We start from the raw sequence: 21736 nt of genomic DNA, 5'->3' as shown, positions 1-21736 counted from the left end.
TTGAGGACATGATTCATGCTTATTCAAGATAAAAAAAAAAGATCAATCCATCTTTGTGGCTAGAGAACTGGTAATCTGCTGTCACCTGCTGGCTATACTGAAAACTGTACGTTCGCCATGAGCTCTTTGAAACAAAGCCTCGGTGAACACACCATTTAAAAAAATGATGTTTTCAATAAGCCATGAATGAGGTACAGAGGGTCTACGTTAAGACACGTGACCAACATTTACGCATCGAAAGAAAACGCACACGTCTGACGTCACACGAATGAAGCCTCCATTGAGACGCATAGTTTGCCCATGAATTGCGTGGGTTGCGTTCAGGGCGAGCCCGACAATATACGAGTACGCTTTTATATTCGTAACATAAATGTTATATTGACGCGTTAACATTAACGCGTAGTAGAATGAGTATCGATTGACAACCTTAAAGGTTGTAGAGATTCCAACGCGAGGTGTTTACGAAGAGGCCCCGGGCCCAAGGGGGTAACGTCAAAATTCCGCCAGTCGGGTTGAGAATTTGAACGCCGCATCAGCTGTCGCTGTGCAGTTGAGGCGTTTTTCCCCCCTTTCTTTTTTTTTTGTTTTTTGCCTTCACTGTGCAATCGACCGCTCGACATGGTGAGTGCATAAAACACGCTGATCACGTTATATGGCTTCGATGGCAGAACAACTCTTTCGGTCAGGCGGGGAATGTTATTTTATGTCTTTCTGAAATCATTTCCAAGAGGGAGCGAGTGTGTCACAAACAAGCCGACGTCCACATGAAGGTTGGCTTTGTTTGGCTAACGGGCTCATAGCTTCTCAACGAAGGACAATAATGTACAATTTAGCTTTATTAATAAATCACCCGTCGGTGACTATGCATCATAAACGCGACAAGTGTTTTGACGTATGAAGCCGTTTTTGGACCGTTGTCCAAGACAACAATTACAAGTAGCTCAAGTTGGCAGTTTAGTAATCACTTCCTTTTAAATAAGAAGCGTTTATTAATAACATTATGGGTTATTTGGCCATTAAACACCACATAACGCAAGGTCGAGCCATTTGAAAAATGATCTTGCGATTAACTGCTGCGTGAAACTATGTCTGTTAACGTTGGGCTAAGCGATAGCAATTTAGCTCGTCGCGAGCCCCCTACTTAAGGTTTTGGCCCACAAAACATCTCCATATTGTGTTAATATGTTTAATCCAATCGCTTTTTAGTGTCAAATCACGTTCCGTAATGTTTTACGTTATAACAGCTGTCGTTGATTAAGTTGTGCCGACAGAGTTGCCGAATATGCTTCGTTAGCTTCATGCTAAGCTAATTAGCGTTAACTTTGATAAATGCTTAGTTAACTTTTTCATGCCATTAAGCAATATTTTTTTGTACGTTAAAAATATTTACGTTAAGACCAAATTTTCTTGTCTGAATCTTGTGAGCTACCGGTTATGTGGATACTAGGATTCATAATATTTCCGAGTAGATTTAAAGTGAAATCATGTGGCTAAAATTTTTCCTTTCCTTTTCTTAAGGTTCCTCTGAAGCTATTTTTTTAAATCATCCATCCATTCATATTCGTCATATTGACGTGTGTTGACGCCACACTTGTTTATCAGAATTTTGTGAAATAAACTGAAAGTGTGTTTAGTAAGTTAACAACTTTAATTGAAGTTGATAAATCTAATGTATTTCCTTTTAAGGTTCATTTTCCTTTATTTTAACATCAGACCAAAATATTTATGAGGAAGAAATCTTATTGTTATATAGATTTATTAATTGCTTGTATTTTGTTTAAAATAGATTTTAAGCGATGTAGTTTGATTGATGTAGTTTGATTAGAAATGCATATTTCATTAATGTATTACTTTTTTAAATTTATTTTCGAATTGCAGTAACAAAGGAGGTTTTGCAGTGCAATACTGTCACCTGGTGGCCTCTAGTGGTTATTGCAAATGTATTTAAACGTGCATCTATATGGGGTATATATCAAATTGCATTCCTTGCGTTTCCGCAGTAAGATCAATTTCCTGCCATCAGTATTATGGTGGAGTCAAGAGAAAGCCAAATAATGATTAAAACACAAGAACATGAGGATAGATCTCTTGTCTTGTGTCCACCAGGATGTGTTCCTAATGATTCGGCGTCACAAGACGACCATCTTCACTGATGCCAAAGAGTCCACATCTGTGTACGAGCTGAAGCGCATCGTGGAAGGCATCCTCAAAAGGCCGCCCGAGGACCAGCGGCTTTACAAGGTAAACTGACCAAGATACTAGGAAGACTTTAATTTTTTATTACAAAATGGTCACAAAACCACACACAACAAAGCAATATGCCTTAATATTAAAAGTAGCACGCCAAAAGTAGATATTACTTAGATTTTTCCTTTCTCCATGTTGTACTAGTCATTGTGTGTGTGTTATAAAATACATGTGAGTCACGTCTGTCTTGTGATTTGTGAACTGATGGTGACTGTTTTATTTTGGGCTGCAACTAATGATTGTTTTAATAAATATTAAATTCCTTGATTATTTTGTCCATTAAAGGTTTACATATCCATCCCTTTAGTCAAAAAACAGGCATTATTTTTTAGTTGATAGTGCTGAAAGCGCACAAACATGATTCACTTACTGGTTTGGTTGTAACATGTCAGAAAATGGGCAAAAAGTGTTGATCATTGTTTTCCAAAGTAAAAACAGATGTTTGCAAGTATTTAAAAAAAAAACTGCAAAAAGAATCAGTCACCTTTCATGGATTACTGAAATCTGAGAATATTTACTTTTGAGAGGCTCAATTTCTGGGCATTTGCACAATTTATATTATACTAGGTCTCTAAAGAATCCATTATTATAGTATTTATAAGTTTGATAATTGATTAGTTGTCTGTTAATTGTCTATGTCCTAATGATAACAAGTAACAAGCTTACTCCTTGTTATATTTCTTGTTCAGGACGACATGGAGCTGGATGACACACAGACGCTTGGAAACTGCGGCTTCACCAACCAGACGGCGCGGCCTCAGTCCCCCGGCACTGTGGGCTTAGCTTTCAGACTCAGCGGTAAAAAAAAAAAATGTTGTTGTTCCATTAGATTGTGTGTGCGTGCTTGCGTGGAGTGGACTTAAGTTTCCGATTTGTCTTCCCCACAGATGATTCATTTGAGCAGCTGAGGATGGAGCCCTTCTCCACCCCCCCGGAGCTTCCGGACGTCATGAAGCCGCAGGACTCGGGCAGCACAGCCAACGAGCAAGCCGTTCAGTGAGGGAGGGGGCACACAGGAAATCCACTGGGGCGGGGCGGGGAGAATTTGGGGAAGTGGACGACAAGATCTCCAGCTGGACAGAAGCAAAAGACGGGTTGTTGTTATTGTTGTTCTGTGAGCGAGCGGTGCGTTTGTGTGCATGCTAGAAAACGTTGTCACAGTCCAGACTGGTCGCAACACTGTCACCTGCTCAACACCAAGCATTGTACCTCCTATTTAATTGAGTCTTTATTTTTGAGCTGTCATTAAGCTGCCTTACTTCACTGTGAGTGTTGTTTTTTCCCTTTTTTTTTGTGTGACTGGCTTCAATGACGGCATCAAGCAGGAGAGACCTTTATACGCTTTTATGTTTGTATTGATTAAACTGTTAGGATTTCACTCATTTCTTTAGCCCAAATAGTTTGTATTTGCCCTTCCAAGAACAAAATAATGGTTAACATTTCTATACTATATTGATCATTTTTATCCCCACAAGTATTTAATCAGCCGGCCAAAATATTTAGACTAAAATGTATGCTTGGTTTTCCTGTTTGAGGCCCACAATTCTAACCAATTAAAGTTTGTTTTTAGTTTGTTTATGCATTCATGCAGATTTCCCCTCTCAAATTAAACACTTGAAAAGTAAAAGTATTATATTTATGATGGAGACATCTGCAGAAATACGATGGGAAAAGCATTTTGCATAATGGGGTCTTGTTAACTCTGGGCCTGCGTCACAAGTTGCAATTGATTCGATATTAAAATGAGTGTTTGTCCACTTTGACTTTTAAACAGATTTGACTCAATTGTTTCTTGGAAATGCTTCATATTCATGCTTCTTACATTCTATGCTCCTTGCCTATTGCGAACTTGTCAACAATGCTTTTAACATTGTTAATCACAATTAGCTAAATTGAGATTTGAGTTGATGTGTATTCCCGAAAAGTCCATAAACTCACCACGGCTCTTTAGGATTTGATTTGGGTCCCTAAACACACCATAGACTTGTTTTTTTCCCCCGTGTTCTACAACGATACTCGTGATTCCACATCGACTTCCAAAGTATTTTGTGCAAATTAAACCCAGCTGTCTCGGACTTGATTCCTGAAAAGTTCGTAACACGCCATGTAGTACAATCTCTAAACGTTTCGTAACATTTCTTCTCAGAACGCAGCACAGGATTAATCTACGTTTGTATTGTTAATTTCGTTGATCATGTCGTCGCAGTTAATTACATTTAATTCTACTGGTCCTTTTTTCGTCATTGTTCCTAAAAGCTAAGTGTGCGGTAGAGCCCACACTGATTTAACAAAGGATTGTTTTGCGGAGTGTTCCTGAAATGTCCTTGAACACACCAATGTTTCCCGTACTTTTTGATATCCGCGAACGTCTCATCTCTTAGCATTTAGCAACTTGGCTAACAGTACAGACAAATGGACGTCGACAGCTGTGTTTTAGCGGCAGGCCGGGCCGTCTTGGACCTGGTGGAGCGTGACTGGCAGCCTCTGTCGAACGCCGAGCTGGACCAGCGTCTGGACCAGGCCCTGGAGCACGTGCTTGAAGCGGACTGGATCCACAAAATCAAGCACACAAGTGAACCTCCGCCAAGGAATGCCGCCGCTACTGCACCCTCCTGTACCGGGGAGGAATTGTCGGAAGAGGACCGAGAGGACAACGAGGCAGTCAAGGTGAGAACCATGTCGTGGACTGTCAAGATTAGCAGGTTGCATCCTTTGAAGGCTGCATTTTCTGATGCATGACGTCACTTAAGGCGCCACCCGACCGCACGTGGTTTCCAAATTAAGGTTGGGTTTTTCGACGCCTTTTAAAGATCCTCCTCATAAAGCGTCACCGAATAACATGAACGCTAGCGAATTTGTGCAGGATTAATTGGAAAAAGCCATCACCATCACTGCATATCATAACAAGCCCCGTATTCCGTCGTAAATGGATGACGTCACTGTTCTGTGTGGTCCGCCCTCACGCAGTATGTGACTGCTCTCCTGCGGGACTGCCAATCCCGAACCCGATTGACGGGCCGTGCCCGCCTGTCGCTGTCCCAGACGGTTCCGCTGTGCCTCACCCTGCTGTCCAGCCGTGCCAGCTACAGCACCTTATCCCGCCGTTTCCACTTGGAGAAAGGCAATATCCACCGTATTTTCTTCTTCTTCTGCCGGTGTGTCAACACGCTGCAGGACGAGCATATTCGCTGGCCCCTAGGTAAGGTTTTGATTTGTAATATTGTTGAGCGTCATCCCACAAGCAGATTGTGCAAATTAAACTAAACAAGGATAGTGTAGTCTATGGTATACATAATATAAGTCCATTCATACGAGAAGGCGATTATTGATTTAAATGTCGTAAATGCACTTAATTTGTCAATTTCAAAACCACAGCAATGGGAAGTTAATGGCAGGCGGGAATAGTGCCTCCAATCAGAACATTAAGCAGGCTGGTCCACCAGAAAATCACCAGATTGTCCTGATTATCACTCTGGGCCTGGTTGCGCTCATTCCCCTCTGCTTACAATGCCGAAAAATGCATCTTGATAATGATGTTGATCTTTCCTCCACAGGCGACGAGGCGGAGGCCGTCCTCTTCCCTCTCTCAGGAGTGCTGAATGAAGACAAGCAGGCGGGAGCAGGCCGGCGCATCCCTCGAGTGTTGGGGGTGTTGGGGCACACCCGCATTCCCATTCGTATGCCATCAAGTAAATACAGTGCCGAGCCCGAAGTGAAGAGAATGAAGAAGATGGAAGAGCATCCTGTGTCTTGGCTCCATCTTGAATTGGTTTGCGACCGAACGGGACGCTTCATCCACTGCCGCATTGGGAACAGCCAGGATGTGGACCGAGGTAGCGCTCTTAGCTTTCAACTCAAGCGGGAATCTCACCCAATGCCTCCTGACTCTGTGCTGCTGGCCCGTGCCGGATACCCACTGACCACTCGCATTTTGACGCCGTACCGGGGACAAGGTAGGACGATGGAGGAGCGTTTCAACTCCACACTGCAGCCGCATTTTCGCATCTTGGACCGGGCTGTCGCGGGCCTGACGGGACGATTCCGGCGACTCCAGCGGGTGGATGTCGGGAATTACAGTCGAGCGAGGGCGGTGGTGCTGAGCGCCTGCATCCTGCACAACATGCTGATGGACGTTGGACATGTTCCTTACGGACAAGTTGAAGAGGCGGCAGATTGTAGTCAAGATGGAGAAGTCGAGGAGGATGAGGCGGGTGTATGCCTGCGGGATGCCGTCGCGGAAATTTTGCATTCTGGAAATTTGTGAGAGCTTCCGTAAGATACATTTATTTTTCGTCTTTTCCCAGAACAGATTTGTCTGCCTGTGTCTTTTTATACAGAATATGGCTCTCGCGATTTATTTATCTATTTATTTTAACTCCATGAATCTGTCAATTAATTGATGAATATGAAAAATATTAGTGGTTTGGTATGGAAAGGCTGAAATTTCGCATGGTAAATAGTGGTAACGTTACCAGATCATTTTGGAGGCAACATTATATTACAAGAAAATGCATAATTTATGCAGAATATTTTTTTCCAAGAAAATAGTGTGATATTGTCAAAATATCGTTTTTTTTCCCTAAGGAAAATGTCTCATTTATTCCCAGAATGAAGTCATATTTTTCAGATGTTCTGAGAATAAAGTCGTATATCTTTTGTACAGTGATGCTTTTAGATAGGAGTTTAATTCATTGACATCTCAAAGCAACTTTTTTTTTTTGTTTTTCAGGTCCAAAATATTTGCTGTGTTGTCTCTAGAGGACACTGTTGCTCCAAATAGTGAAATTCCACATGTCAAATAAACACCAAAAGCAGATATTTCTCCTTAATTATGAAATTTGAGAAAATACATTTTTTGTGTCAATTTGTGCCGGCTTATTACATTTTATCTATAGGAGCAGCAAGCATTCTTGGGAAAGCTCCAATTTGCGGTTGCTGCTTAACGTGTGCGTCTAAGTTCACATCAGCTACCAAGAGGTGACAGGATGCTGTCAGTATTCAAATGTGTGATGTGGGAAGACATGCAGAAACATTTCCTTTAGTGCAGCTTTGAGAACTCAGCTGAACATGTCTGCCGTGTGCTTAGGTCTCATCACCGTCTTGTGTTTGTTCTGTACAACTCTGACCGAAACAGGTAAGACCAAAGCACAAGATCATGTTGAAACCTACAAATGGAAGAGAATTCCTAAATAATATATATTTTTTTTGTGTCTCTGCTTCAGTGGAGGACATTGAAGTGATACGGAGACCCCTCGGCAGCTCTGCGTCCATCCAGTGCAGACATTTGCAACAGGGGCCAATGCACATGGAGTTGTTCAAAGGCCTCAAGAAGGATTTCCGCGTTCTCCACATGAAGTCCCAAATAATCACCGCTAAGGAGTTCAGTGGCAGGCTCCAGGTGGTGGGAGACTTTCCAAATGTGGACGTGATCATCTCCAACCTGACCTCAGAAGACACTGGGCTGTATTTTTGTGTCTACCATTGGTTTGACGACGCAATCTCAGAGCAAAAGACAGCAGAAGACGATAGCCCGGTGCTGCTGGTGGTTACGGGTGAGCGTCCGTCACCTCATGACATCATCGTGTCAAGGCGTAGATCAAATGTCACCAATTGTCACACTGAGCAGTGCTTTTTCTGTTTTAAACAATTTGGTGGGGTAGCTCAATACCTGGAATTAAATGTATTAAAGCAAATATAAATAGAATAATCAATAAATAATAATCATGTACTATATATAAAAAAAAAAAATCCTATTTTCAGGTGTGTTTTAAGACCCACTAATAATGGTCACTTGTTGCTAGGCAGGGTTAATCTGTCAAAATCACACCTGTCTCATATTAGCCCCATATTCCCATCACACCCATGTGGGCGTTTGACTAGCAAAGGGTTTGATAGAACAGGAACAGAAGTCAAAGGAACAGGATACACTCTGGATTAAATGCAAAATATCTCAATTGGAAAAAAAGGGGGTGCGCAGGTGTTTCGAATCAGCAATCAGCCAGTATTCAAGCTTGCTTCCTGTTTGCCCGTCCCCGTGGCTGTTTTGTGGTGTGTAAAAAATACATTCCCCTGTGGTACCTCCACCACTGGTGGTGCACCAGTGAATTACAGAACATGACACATCCAGGCCCCGGAATATTTCCCAAGTCTCCAGTGACTTTTGTTTTCTACTTGATTTGAAATATGTGTTTCTGATAATAGATGAGCCACAGTGTGGTAATCCGAACCAAACTCTTCTCCTGGCGATCGTTGTGATTTCGGCTGCTGTGCTGTTTGGAGTCTTCATCGCCTTCCTCCTATGGGTCATACCAAAGGTGCGTTGGTGTGTTTAGAACACGTTTTGTCAGAATGGCAGCGGGACTGTTTATTGACTTGACTGCAACGGTGTTGAGTGCCTCCTCCCCTTTTTTATTATATATATATATATATATATATTTTTATTTTTTTATTTTTTTTTAATTACAATAATTATTTATGTATAGCAGCTTTTTCATCATTTTTTGCATCAAGCGTCAATTAGGAGTTAGGTGTCTGAGTGGGACTGGCTTTTTGTGAACTTCAGCTTTACAGATGCCATGAATGCTGTGCAGGTAATGTATGTGGTTAAACATGACAAGACATCATTTTAGGTGATGCATTATTTATTCATCCTCATGCAGCAATTTATTGAGACATGGGTTTGATGGATAAATATTGCCTGATTTAGACAGTTTCACTTTGGGGTGTGCTCACCTTTTGTTGCCAGTGGGTCTCATTTTGTCCCTTTGTTTCGCCTTTTTACCATTTACAAAATCCCCCTCCAGCTGTTATTAATCATACGTTATGTCACTGGCAGATCAAAAGGTGGCATGACAAATACAGGCCACGGCACATAGTCACCAATGATGTTTACGAGGACATGCGTGGAACTCTGCGAAGATAAGGGCATCCTGTAAGGCCTGCAAACAAGCGACGCAACCACACCGCCTGCATGCTTCTGAATGAATAAGACGGGTTCGTAAAGTATATACAGACTCTGCTATGCAATTAGCTTTATGTTATGATGTCAATGTCAATTAGGAAGTACTGTTTTGAATTGAATTGTTGAAATATATTTTTGCGGCAAGCAGGTGTCGAAAATATTCATTTTTAATGTATTCCAAAAATGACTCCATTTATGAATAATACTGCACTTTAGGAGAATGTACAAATGTGAACACCCTCACTAAAATTCCATATGATGAAAAATGACTCTGTGAACATAAGCCAAGCCCTGTCAGACGCCTCGCTGCTGTGTTTTATCACCCTGTAATCATTGTGTACATTTTATGGGGATCAGGGTTAGGAAACCGTTTTAGCCGTTCCGCCATTCCGAAAAAAACAATACAAAAAAAAAAATGGTATGGTTCAAAATATTTGTTCTGCTGTACATACTGTACTTTCTTGGTTGACACCAAATAAATCATAAACAGATGTAATTTCTTCCATATTACCAGAAATAAAAAAATATTCAGAACTTCTAGTGGTTGCTAAAAGAGATTGGGTCATTTAAAGGGGAAGTCAACCCAAAACATTTCTTAACAAGAATATGTTCTATGCAGCCTCACTGGCTGAAACACGGCACTCGGATTGATATCGCGTTTGTCGAATACGAGTTAAGCAGAAAGATCCACCCGTCTTTGAACATCTCAAAATGAGATCAGAGTTTCTCAGGGCTCAGGTAACGACCAATCACGGCTCAGCTTCAGACCACAGGTGAGCCGTGTTTAGACTAGTGAAGGCACATGGAACTTATTATAAGATTTTTTTTGGAGGTTCACTTCCCCTTTAAACACTTATGGGACACCATATTAGGTACACCCACACCCCCTCATTTGATTCGAACTTAAATTCCGCCTGGAAATGCTCAAGTCTGCTACTCGGATCAATTCATTTACCAGGGGTGTGTAAACTTTCAATATCCACTGTAGATTAATTTAAGTCTTGCACAAATTCACTAGTAGTTATGAGTCTTACAGCAAAAAGATAATATAACATTTAACACGCACATCTGCTCCAAGATGCAAAATGCTCCCTCACGAGAATGAAATTCGCCTGGTTATCTCTGCTGAATGTTGAGTGATGGCTCAAGAGAAGCGCAAACAGTCATCTGTGGCGTCCAAACACAAGCAAAGAGGCGCTTTTTGTGAGTCAACATGGAGATGTCACGCAAATCAAGTTTGCAGCATGCACAAAGCAGGTCGTTGTCTTTGCTCGTGCGGTGCTTTTGTGGTGACGAGCTGTCAATTTCCTAACCGGGCAGGGTATGCAAGTGTTGCAGCACGTGGTTTAAGAGTTACAATAACAACAACAAGCAACGGAACGTCTTCAAGCGAGCAAGCGGAAACCAAGACCCTTCTTCTCGGTGACACAGCCGAGGGGCCAAAAACAACGATACCACAACATTTGCGGGTTTTTTTTTTTTTTTTTTAAACACCTCTTGTGCAGAGGCTGCAGTTTCTATGCATGCCAAAACTTGCCACAGGAAATGACAAATGATAATCTTTGTCACAATTTGAGGGCAACCTACTTTATGTAAGAGATAATCATCACGAGCCCAGATGCTGACGATGAAATTAAGAAGTGACTCAACAATTTTCATTGATTGGAATTTAAAGTTGTTTTGAACTTAGATATGATCGGAGGTGTGAAAGATGAGGAGCAAACTATTCATGTGATCCAAAACCAATCTTGTTCAAACGCCTGTTAATTAAACGGGAGACTGCGCACATCTGGATTATCAATTGGGCTCTGTTATGACGGGACAGGAAATGATGATGACAGCCACAAGATGTCAGTGCAGCTACCACACGTGTTAGTGTTGCCATGCTTTGAGTTGGAACTTGGAATAGCTGGAGCCAGGATTCAAACTCGGAGCATCTCGACTGTGAGGTTTTCTCAACGCATTTTACATTAGGAAAAATATCACGGCACCAAATAATGTCATAAAACTTTTGAAGCATGAAAGTGAGGTCTCCCTATTGCGGCACGAACCCCCCCCCCCCAAAAAAAACCTCCTCGTCTCCATGGCAACAATCTGACCTGCCTCTGCTGCTTGGCAGTCATGTTCCTGTCAGTGCTGTTTTACAGTTTCTTTTTTTTTTTTTTTTTTACAAGTCTTTATCTTGTACAATTGCTTCTATATCAGCAGGTAAAATCCCTACTTTTTTTTTTTTTTTAAAAGAGTTGTTTCTGTGAGTTTATATTTGTGAGAAAATTGTCATTTTTGCTCTATTTTTGTCCTTGAAATGGAAGTGAAGCTCACTCAGTGTGAATGTTTCCACAACACACACACACTTTGACATGTATGACACATGCTGTTGGGTGGGTCTCATGCTTTCATTCAGACACCCACTCAAAGTCAGAGGCATCTTATTCTTCATTTTACCATTTTTTTTTATACAGACCTCTGTACATTTTAATTTTTTTTTTTTAATTTTAGGTCATGCAATGAATATAAAACTTTTACAAAACCATTTTCACATTAAAAAAATAATAAATTCAACCTGTTTTGAAAAAAAAAAAATCAGTTTTGAAGTAAAAGTAAAAAATAACTGTGATTGTATAAGTCTGCACACCCTCTCAAACTGGGTCATAAATAACCAGTCGCTTTCAAACTCAAAGTGACTGATTAATCCCCAAAACATTTCAGGTGATTAGTAGCCTTTTTTCTGCCTTTTTTCTTTTTGGTCTTTTGCTGACAAGCAGGTTTCTGACGGATATTTAAAACTTCCATTTTTTTGTCATCGGACTTAATGAACTTTTAACACACATGCCTGGCAAATTCCACATATTCAATCTGTGAATTCACTAACAAACGGTGTGTACTCACAGATAGTCCCCTTGTTGTACGCCTTATCTGTCTTAGGTAAGGCTCCTAAACATGGATCACCGCACAGTTTAGGAGCCAAACCACTCCCGCGCAAGCCACATGGGCGTGCGTCATGACGCAGGAGCGCAGGTGTGATTGTGTCCATTACTTGTCTGTCTTTTTCTCTCTCTCTTTCCAAAGAGGTGTGCAGTGCACTGGAATACGCCTTCAAACTTATCATAGTCCAATTGAAGTGACAGGACCAAAAAGGAAAGGAAGCTTGTTTAAAAAAAGAAAAAAAAAAAAAGAAACTTTACACTTTTTGATCCCACAGACTTCAGGAGGAAACATCTGCCACCATGAAGAAATCTTCATACACAGGTGAGTGTGTTGCTGACGTCCATGCAAGCAAAAAGTGTGTTTTAGAAGGAGTGGATGATGATATCGCTGTTGTCATTACGGAAAGATTGACGTATAATTCATATTTGGGGAGAAAGACCCATGCATGATTTTTATGGGTGTGGTTACAAAGATTCTCTTGCAGGTTTGGGCTCCATATGAATGACATCAGGATAGAAAAGTGCTTTTGTGTCTCATGCGACAAAAAATTAGGTGTGATTTAATAGGGGAAAAAAAGTTTTGATTAATGCCATTGAAGTGCATCTTGTCAAAAGATTGGGCTGTTGTTTTATTTTTTATTTATTTTTTTTCTGTCGACTGGAGGTGTCAGCTTTACAGATGCCTTGTCTTCTCTGCAGATGGTGTGTGTAGTTAATGTAAAAGTATATACAGTCACAAATTGGAGCTTTTATTTGAGATGAGGCATTTATTTAATTAAACAGCAAAATCTGTCACTTGCTTATTGGGGTAAGATATTTATCTAAAATTTTGGGGGATATTTTTTTTTTTGTCTATGCTCTCGCTTATTCCAGGTTGGCCAGCTTTTACAATGGAAAGAAAACTTCAGCTTTTTAGATGCCATGTGTACAGCATTTGAGCTATATTATGATGTATTTGGTGTAAGGTGTTTACTTTTTTTGTTAGGCATTTTTTTTTCTTTTGCTGATGATCAATTTGTTCCGGGTCAGTGCTGAAATAATTTGCAACTTTCGCCATGGTATGTTTCTCTTGAAATGTCCGTGTTTTTACTAGTGATGGGAAAATGAAGCTTCAAATGTGCTTCATGAACCAGTTGTAGTATTTTTGGACTCCAGTAGATGGCACTCTCTGTTCAACATTGGGCTGAAAGCACACTGACTTGCCATTTTTTAAACCCTTTATTTAAACCAACAGTGCCATCTACAGGACTCAAAAATCCAACCGGTTCATGAAGTACATTTGAAGCTTCATTTTCCCCATCACAAGTTTTTACAAATGCCAGCTTCGAAGATGCCATGTTGATCATCTGTGTTGTTCATAGTGAAAGTAACTGTAGCAATTATATGGCGGGTTTATTTGAGGTCAATCATTTATTCAACCCAACTGCTTAAAGTAACAGGCATCTATTAAACATAAGGTGTTTACTGTTTAGTTTTAGTTTCTTTGCAAACGCGAAATCAACCAATTTCATTGCAATCAGACGACAGTCAGAGTGGTGTGTTCAACTAAACAGGCCCAGATTTCATAAACGATTTTTGAGTAAATTGAGATGACATCATACTTAAAAAAAAAAAAAAAAAATCGAATATAAAGTATATTGGCCCAATAAAGGTGGGCTGACTGGCTTGGGGGTGTACAGAAAAGATTCACGTGGCAAAAGATGAAGACCATCGCGTGATGTCATCCCCTTCAAAGCTTCCAGCAACTAAGACCTCCTTGTCACTCACGAGCCCGCCGCAAATTGCGCACATCCTGAATGAAACATCCATCTTCTTCCTCACCTTTTCCTCTTTCCTATCACCCCTCTACCGCCTTCTCTTTTTCCACTACTGCATAATCTCGCGCCCATCCGCTGAGACTCATTGACCTCCTTCTACTCCAGCTAAGCTCCCGGCTCAGTCCATTGTACACAAGGTCTATCCTGCGGAATGCCGCTCTTCCCGGGTCTTCTTTCCAGAGTCTTTGTGCGATCGAGCGTCTGACGCTTTTCCATTGGAGCCAAGTGCAAGTTGGGTCATGCCACATCTCCTTCCTCCTGTGTGTGTGTGTGTGTGTGTGTGTGTGTGCAGATGTCACATTCCTTTTTGCAGAATCGTATAATAACAAAGTGTATGTGTGCGTATTGCTTTTCAGAAATGTGTGGGGATGCGTTTGTAAAGGGGCGGCACATCGTTGCAAGTATGAATATGTACCGTAGTTGACTATATTGTGGGAGTGAGCACATTTTTCCAAAAAGTCTTGAAGCTATTTATTGCCACTCCCAGATGAAGTTTACTTTCAAACTAAACATGAAGACAATTATATACAATTACAATTACATGTCTATAAAACAACCACATACTGTAGCTTTGCCTTATGAGAGTCCGCTTAGCTGAATGCTAACAAACAATGCAAAATGCCATAGATGTGCTAACAAATATCACCAGGGTCGGGATGCATCAGAATCAGAATATATTAGTAGCCCCACTATAGTCTAAAGACAGTATTCTGATTAATATTGCATTTTTGGAACATAAATTAAGCAGCAGCTGTTTTTAGCCATCTCAAGGTGCATCCAATTTGCCACTTGCTGTCGACTGAAAATGACATCACAGTGCCTAAAGGCTCACCTTGCGACCAAGCTCAGAATCCAGAAACCCAGACGGAACGACAATTTTTATGAATAAGGCCAGAACGATACAGAGATCGCGACCGGAAGGCAGGGGACAGACCGGCAAAAAAGGGTCAAGTGCCCAGCTCTGAATATGTCCACGGAGTTCCTATTTTCCAAGTCCTCCTGCTATGTGCGTTTATGTTCCACTCCACACAATCATGAACATGCACCTAAAGGTCCACGAGCAGTGGGACAAAAGTCTCCTTCTTGCCTCACATTGTGTCTCGTAGCTTGTTTATACAACGCTGTAAGTGCTAACATGAAAGTCAAACTATAAAAGGATGTTGAGACATATTTGCTCTGTCATCTGGCTCGGCATGCCGATAGATGGCCTAACCTTCAATTTGACGTCCTAGAAGCCTGTGGATAACAGAATAATAAGGTACTGGGGCGGCTGGTGGAGCATTTGTCATGGGTTTTGTATAAGTTAAGCATAATAGTTAGAATATTTTTGAATAGATATTCCACTAAGAAAGCGATTCAATAAACAACCAGGAATTATGATTTGTATTCACCTACATTAAAAAAAAAAAAATATATATATATATAATGGTAAAATGTTTGTCCTCCTGCAGCCCTCCTTTTCTGGAGGGTCCACCTCCTCTATTTATTATTAGCAGCAAAGAATGCAGCTCCGCCATATGGTCACAGCTCGACGCTGATTGCAGACATTGTAGGGAGGCTGCAGGCCCAGAGGGAGCCTGTAAAAAGATAATGGGGGGGTTCTGATGTACAGCAAGACATGTACATCTACATGTGGGTATGACATGATGGATGCACCTACAGGCATTTAGTTTACTGTTACAAAAAGGAGGAGTATGAATGAGATTGTTTACTTTAAACCAAATGCATGTTTATTTGATCGTTGCTTTTTTAAGTCAATTTTTTAATGCAGCATGTTAAAATGTTTATTATTATTATTATTAACCAGGGTACTTCCTGGTTCAAAGGAAATGATGTCAAGACTGTTTGGACAGAGACATATTTGTGTGTTCGGTCAGTCAGCAGGCTCCGTTCTACTTTTATGGACAGTGCCGTAAAACCACAGTATTTTTTTTTTTTATTCTTGGGCGGGGCATCTCTTTTATTAGAATTTTTGCATTAGCCTTAACACAGGGATGCACCGGAAAAAAATTGAGTACCTCTCTTATTTGAACAGGATAGAATGATATTGCTGTCTAATGAATGTATCTCTGAATTTTGTGATATTTTTTTCTTGTTTTCCCACATTTACCTTGAACATGTACAATAATTTTTGACGTTCACTTGTCTTTTTGCAAATAAGAAAAAAAACGGGACGCTAAAAGCATGTTGACCTGACGTCTTGGTGAACGGGTACATAAAAGAATCCCTGAGTGTATGACATCCACTAAGTACATGCTTCCAGGGGGTGTTTTTTTTTTTTTTTTTTAGTCATAAATCTCTGCAGACATCTTAAGTGACTTGGAAATGAAGTCTGATCCTTATCTGCTTTGTCTGTTGTTTTATTGGCTGCTTTAGTATACTCGATTCGCATACTTTTATACCCGTAGTGTTTGTACTGTACAGAAAGGTGTATGCAGCAGTGTAGTTCAGGGTTATAGCTAAACTTCTTCCTCTGTTGTGTGCGCGTGTGTTTTGTTGGCTAATATACCTCTCGTTAGCTTATCTGGTTTTGTGTGTGCGCATGCTAGTTAGCTAGCTGGAGCTGCAAGCTACAACGAGATAGCTACTAATCTACCTACAATTCAATGATTGTAACGTATTAAAATTTAGTTGTTAGCCAGCGCCGTAGTTAGCTCGAGTTAGCTCGAGTACTTTTTTACTATTGATACATTAAAGGTTTAAAAAAAAACAATCTAATAGCCAGTTACATATTTAGCTTGAGTTAGCTCGAGTATTTTTGACTATTGATAGATACATTGAAGGTTTAAAAAAAAAAAACATAGCTGGGTATCTTCCGCTTGTTAGCTTATCGGGTTCTGTAGTGCGTGCGGACATTTGTTTGCGCGTTTTCTAGTTAGCTAACTGGAACTTCAAGCTACAACAAGATAGCAACTAATCTACTAACAATTCAGTTTGATTGTAAGGAACTACATTTATTTGTAATTTAGTTGTTAGCCAGCTCCGTAGTTAGCTCAAGTTACCTTGAGCACTTTTTGACTATCGATAGATTCATTAAAGGTTAAAAAAAAAACAAAAAAAAACATTGCTGCGCAATCTAATAGCAAGCTATGTAATTAGCTAGAGTTCTTTTTTACTATTGATATTGATTAAAGCTTAAAAATTAGATTCATTCAAGTTTTAAAAAAAAAACCTTGCTGGCCAATATATCGCTCGTTAGCTTATCTGTGGGTGAGTGTGTGTGCGTGTGTGTGCGTATGCGTGGATTGTTGGGTTTGTTTTGGTGTGGTCCTCACTCATTAGGAATGCGTCCAGATAGAGCACTTCTGCGGCCTGTAAAAACAATGTTAAAAAATGAAAAATGGTAGTCTGTTGGACCTTTCAGCCCGTCTCGCTTTGTTTCACGCAGCTCGTCGTCTGCACTCACTCATCCGTTGCTCTCTCTTGTTCTCTCGCTCCGTCTGTCTCTTGCCTCATTTGCAAGCTCTGTTGTGAAATATTTGCGGCATGCTCTCAATGTGTGTAATAGGGGCCATAAAAACACACTGGAAGCAGCATGTGTGCATGCAGAAACGGTCGACAACAGCTTAAGCAGTGTGCGTATGTCTTTTTGCATTTTATTGTTCGACCTGTGTTCAATAAACGGCTGTAAAGTGCTTAGCTCTTCTTTCCCACTTGTGCGAGTTTGTATATTGTGTAAAAAAAATTTTGAAAATGAAAAATGATGGAATTTCAGGGTGCTGGCTAATCAATCCCTATCAATCAAATATACTGTACAGAATCTTCTAAAACACTAATTAGGTTTCTTACTTCCTCCAAATAAAATACGGTATAAATAAAACCCATGTTGGAAATAAGCTCAGTATGTGTGGCAATGTTGTTTGCTTGGCAAACCTCTCCTCCTTTCTTTGCTGTTTTGCTTTCTGAGCCTTCATTCACAAGGTGTGTGTATGTGTGTGTGTGGGGGGGGGGGGGTTGCGTGAATGTGTGTGAGTGCTTTTGTATTTCAAGTACGACTAAGTGCTGCGGCCCGTCCCCTCTGTTTACCTTCACTTCACGTCATCTGAGTTCAGTCACTTAGCGGTTGACATGTTTGTCCAAGCCATGCACTTGAGCGGTCATGTTCTACTTTTTTTTTTATAATTAGACAAGTTTGTATGCCCTGACTAAATGAAGCTCCTCCCTTTGACATGTTTTGACCAAGATGCTACAAGATGGCAACAAAGCAATATTTTTTTATCCTAGACTGGGCTTTTTTTCTGAGCACAAAAACAGCGAATAAGTGAGTTTAACTTTAATAATTAAGAGAGGATGGATTAAAAATCTTTGTTTCCAAATTAATTGGGAAGCATCTTACTGAAAGTCACTTTTGTCTGCCACTTTTAAAAGGTTCCTCCACACTTTGCTTTTTATGTTTTATGGAACAAAGTCACTTTTTCTTTTTTATAGCTTCTACGCACTGGTTTTCATGTTTCATGGGGGGGGGGGGGGGCACCTTTATGAACATCCCTTTGCGGGGCCAACTATCTTTTTAAAAGGGTGTAAACACACACACACATTTTTATATTTTATGAGACCAACCCTCTGAACTTCATTTACGGGTACCACCTTTTAAATGCTCTATTCCCGCAAACACTTTTTCATGTAAGGGGACAAAAATTCTGGATGTAACTTGGCTTTGAAAGGTTGTAACGCACTCATATTGAACAGATTTAGCGAACAAACAGTCGGATAACTCTCGCCAGCAATCTTTTTGACACCTTTAACGTATACATCCAATTTGATCCTGTCATAGCTAGCAAGCATTTAATTTTCAGTTAAGTTAGCTAGCTAGCGTTCCATTTTCAGTTAAGTCCTCGGGCAAACTAACTGGCTAGCAACGAAAAAGTAACTTTACTATGTCAACATCACTCTTGCTATTTTGTTAAGTTAGTAGCTATCTGGCTGTAGTTTACAGCTTCAATTTGCAAGCTAGCTATCTAGCTAGTAACTACCTAGCTACCTACACATTGTACCTATTTTAATTGTGATGTAGGAAAGTTGATTGCTTGCCACAGCGTTGTGACTTTCTGCCCTATAAGTTGAAAGCGAGTTTGCTATAACTGAATGACACGTTGACTCGTTAGCCTTAGTGGTTGGCTAACGGTTGTATGCATGCACGCACATCCTCAACAGGAATCAACATCAATCAGGTGAGGCCCTTAGCAACCACAGACAGACGTTCATTCATGTCGTTGAAAATTTGTCTTGGTGTTTCTCCACAAGCGGGAACACTGCCTCTATTCTTCTCATATATCTTGTGTCGACATTGAGCTCAGTTGTACATCACATTGTCATTAGGCAAATATAACCAGGACGTTTGCAAATCCCCTTCAAGGCAAAAGTGTCATAGATCCCCGGTGCCCGGAGATTACTTTATAACCCATTGAAGTTAAAGTGTGTTTACGCGACGTGTGTGTTTTTTGCGACTTCGGACAAGACTGAGCAGGTGAGCTTAGCGTTTGTGCGCGCACACACACGCAAGCGTACGCGCAGAAATAGCTGCATACCGCCAAGGTAACTCTGCAGGTGTCACTCTTTTTCTTGATTTCAACGCACACTTTTGACTGACAGAAACATATTAGCGGCCTGTCAGTACTTTGCCCTCAGTTTAAACCAGAGCGCTACAGGCGGCGGTGTATTACATCACTTTTGTGCCAAGCAACACCTTATCAACACAATGTTTGAATTACAGACGCCGACTACACGGGCGGCGGTTTGCTTTGATACACAAATAAGCGTAGCCAGCAGCAAGAAGAGTAGTAAAGTATTGGCCTGGTTGGATTTGTTGCTGCACCTGCATACTGTGAACTGAACCACTACACTATATTTATCTATGACAAATTCCACTCTTCCGGGAATGTTTTCAATAAGATGGAGTGTGAGAATTCTTTTGGTCCTTTCTTCAGACGTTCTTAAGAGAAGGCTTACTGACTCACTTTTCAAAATGTTCCCAAAGCTACTTGATGAGGATAAGCACTATAAATAATGGATGGATGGAAATCATTTTACGTCTGTGTCTATTTACAGCAAGGTCGGCCAGCGCTCGATCAAGGAGGACGGAGAAAGATGGCTCCAGCATCCTCAGCCCCGGTGAGTACCGAAATTGTCGCGACATAACTGTCATACCATCACGACGGTAAACTTTTTTTAAATTGCTCTAGTATTTTCTCCGAGTCTCTATGCAATCGCTGATTGTTCTTGTAATTTTTATGTTATGGATGTGTTTTATTTTAAGTCAGTGTCGCTGACCTTTAGCAGCAGGATGTTGAAAGCCTGAAGGCAGAGCTGAGGAACTGTCTCCTGCACTGATAACAGAATAACTCTTCATCACAGATAAAGATATGATGTGCAGTATATAGCGGACACAGACAGAGGGGCCTACTTTTTGCAGCCTCAGCACAAAAAAGGGGGAAAGAGAGGCAAACTGAGAAGAGAACAGGAAGGAAATAAACACAGACACACACTCACAAACACACACACATACATGTCTGACTATCAACAATGACACACAATTTACCACAATAAAGTTGCATGTTGTCCCAATAACCATCAAGTGTTTATGGGATGAGTTCACATCCTGTGTGCGCGTGCGTCTGCGCGTGCGCGTGCGCGTGTGTGTTTGTTTGTACGAGTGAAAATGACATCACCGCAATAACGATTTATCACGTTGTGTTTAATGACCTCTTGCTTGGATCTCTCTGAAATGAATTACTCTATTATTATGTTTTGTGTATTTGTGTGTGAGCGCGTGTTGCCCGGAAATGCTTAATGATGTCAGCCAAGTGAGCATATTCTGGGATGCCAGGCAGACAGGTCGCATATTCAAGCATTTTCCTTCAATGGAGCAGATAAAATGCCCACACGAAAAATGTGTTGGGTCAAAGTTTGCGCCACACAACGAAAGAAAGAAGAGAAAATAAACACGCGCACACGCACACGCTCACGCTCGCGCTAATGATAATTCTCCGCTCTAAATTTCGGGGTTGCAGGCGCTTACAAATATTGACCGCAAGAGGTCGCCACAGTGCAGAGCATCTTTGGCATAAAGGAGCGTTCTGTGCATTTTCACACATTGTAAAAGGCTTCCCTCGTATTTTAGAAAAGGCCTGACTATTCTTCCGTAATAATAAGCAATTTATAAAGCACTGCACCACATCAGTTGAAACCTCTTGATTTTTTTTTTTTTGGGGGGGGGATGATTCTATCTCATGCAAATGTGTACTCAACTTAACATTTTTTTTCAAAGCACCCTAAATTCAACTGCAGAAACAAAGGCTTCTGTTTGAACGCCAACCGGCGACAAAGCTAGAGAGTTGGGACAAAGTGAGGGCTACTTAGAGTTGCCTACTTTATGACTTTTAGAACCCTTCTAGCTAGTTTCCCCCAAAAAGTGTCTTGCAACAAATTAAAATAAATAAATAAATAGTATATAATAGTATATGGTATACATAAATAATGAATAAAAATAATAAGATCAATGATCATGGCTGTGGCTCGTGTAAATGAAGCTCTTTCCCTCACATCAAAATAGTCCCGTGGCTCCAAGATGCCACAAGGTGGCACCAAAGTGCTACTTTTATGTTAGCTAGGGCTATGGCCTGTGTAAATTAAGATCCCACCCTCACTTAAAAATAGTTCCTTGACACTAAGATGCCTCAAGATGGCACCAATGTTTTTATTAAACAGAGTTTTGGCTCGAGGGCAAAAACAGCACGTAACAACTGTCTATTATTTTTACTTTTCTCATTTGTGGTACGCTAGAT

At 40.7% G+C, this 21736-nt stretch overlaps 4 protein-coding genes across 6 annotated transcripts in view; all 4 read left to right on the top strand.

The window, feature by feature from the left end:
* Positions 1-298: 298 nt before the first annotated feature.
* Positions 299-4020, top strand: LOC148322604 (elongin-B-like). 2 transcript variants are annotated; one of them, XM_088317707.1, is made up of 4 exons: positions 299-621; positions 2107-2241; positions 2937-3045; positions 3135-4020. In XM_088317707.1, the coding sequence occupies exons 1-4, from the start codon at positions 619-621 to the stop codon at positions 3245-3247; spliced, it is 360 nt and encodes a 119-aa protein (XP_088173833.1). In that variant the 5' UTR covers positions 299-618; the 3' UTR covers positions 3248-4020. The 2 variants fall into 2 exon arrangements, with proteins under 2 accessions (XP_088173833.1, XP_088173832.1); XM_088317706.1 differs by lacking the exon at positions 299-621 and adding an exon at positions 630-770.
* A 154-nt stretch (positions 4021-4174) lies between these two features.
* Positions 4175-7553, top strand: LOC148322603 (uncharacterized). 2 transcript variants are annotated; one of them, XR_015846695.1, is made up of 5 exons: positions 4175-4914; positions 5215-5446; positions 5802-6519; positions 7334-7381; positions 7470-7553. XR_015846695.1 is itself a non-coding variant. In XM_088317704.1 (4 exons), exons 1-3 carry the CDS (start codon positions 4660-4662, stop codon positions 6509-6511), a joined length of 1197 nt encoding a protein of 398 aa, XP_088173830.1. In that variant the 5' UTR covers positions 4175-4659; the 3' UTR covers positions 6512-6519; positions 6977-7122. The 2 variants fall into 2 exon arrangements, 1 of the variants encoding a protein (XP_088173830.1); XM_088317704.1 differs by lacking the exons at positions 7334-7381; positions 7470-7553 and adding an exon at positions 6977-7122.
* Positions 7240-9742, top strand: LOC148322602 (uncharacterized). Its single transcript, XM_088317705.1, has 4 exons — positions 7240-7381; positions 7470-7799; positions 8449-8561; positions 9083-9742. The coding sequence occupies exons 1-4, from the start codon at positions 7315-7317 to the stop codon at positions 9167-9169; spliced, it is 597 nt and encodes a 198-aa protein (XP_088173831.1). The 5' UTR covers positions 7240-7314; the 3' UTR covers positions 9170-9742.
* Positions 9743-12425: 2683 nt separating this feature from the next.
* The window catches only part of septin9a (septin 9a), a 48009-nt gene continuing 38698 nt past the window's right edge, over positions 12426-21736 (top strand). The window contains exons 1-2 of the mRNA XM_088317698.1: positions 12426-12457; positions 20001-20063. Coding sequence (XP_088173824.1) covers positions 12436-12457; positions 20001-20063 — 85 coding nt within the window. The 5' untranslated portion in view covers positions 12426-12435. The remainder of the gene's footprint in view (positions 12458-20000; positions 20064-21736) is intronic.

This window comes from Idiotropiscis lumnitzeri, chromosome 15 (assembly GCF_059441095.1).
Source record: "Idiotropiscis lumnitzeri isolate Australia: NSW breed Sydney's pygmy pipehorse chromosome 15, RoL_Ilum_1.0, whole genome shotgun sequence".
Classification (NCBI taxonomy): Eukaryota; Metazoa; Chordata; class Actinopteri; order Syngnathiformes; family Syngnathidae; genus Idiotropiscis; species Idiotropiscis lumnitzeri.
The sequence above is the reverse complement of the archived record's forward strand: the minus strand, read 5'-3'. Positions and strand labels throughout refer to the sequence as shown.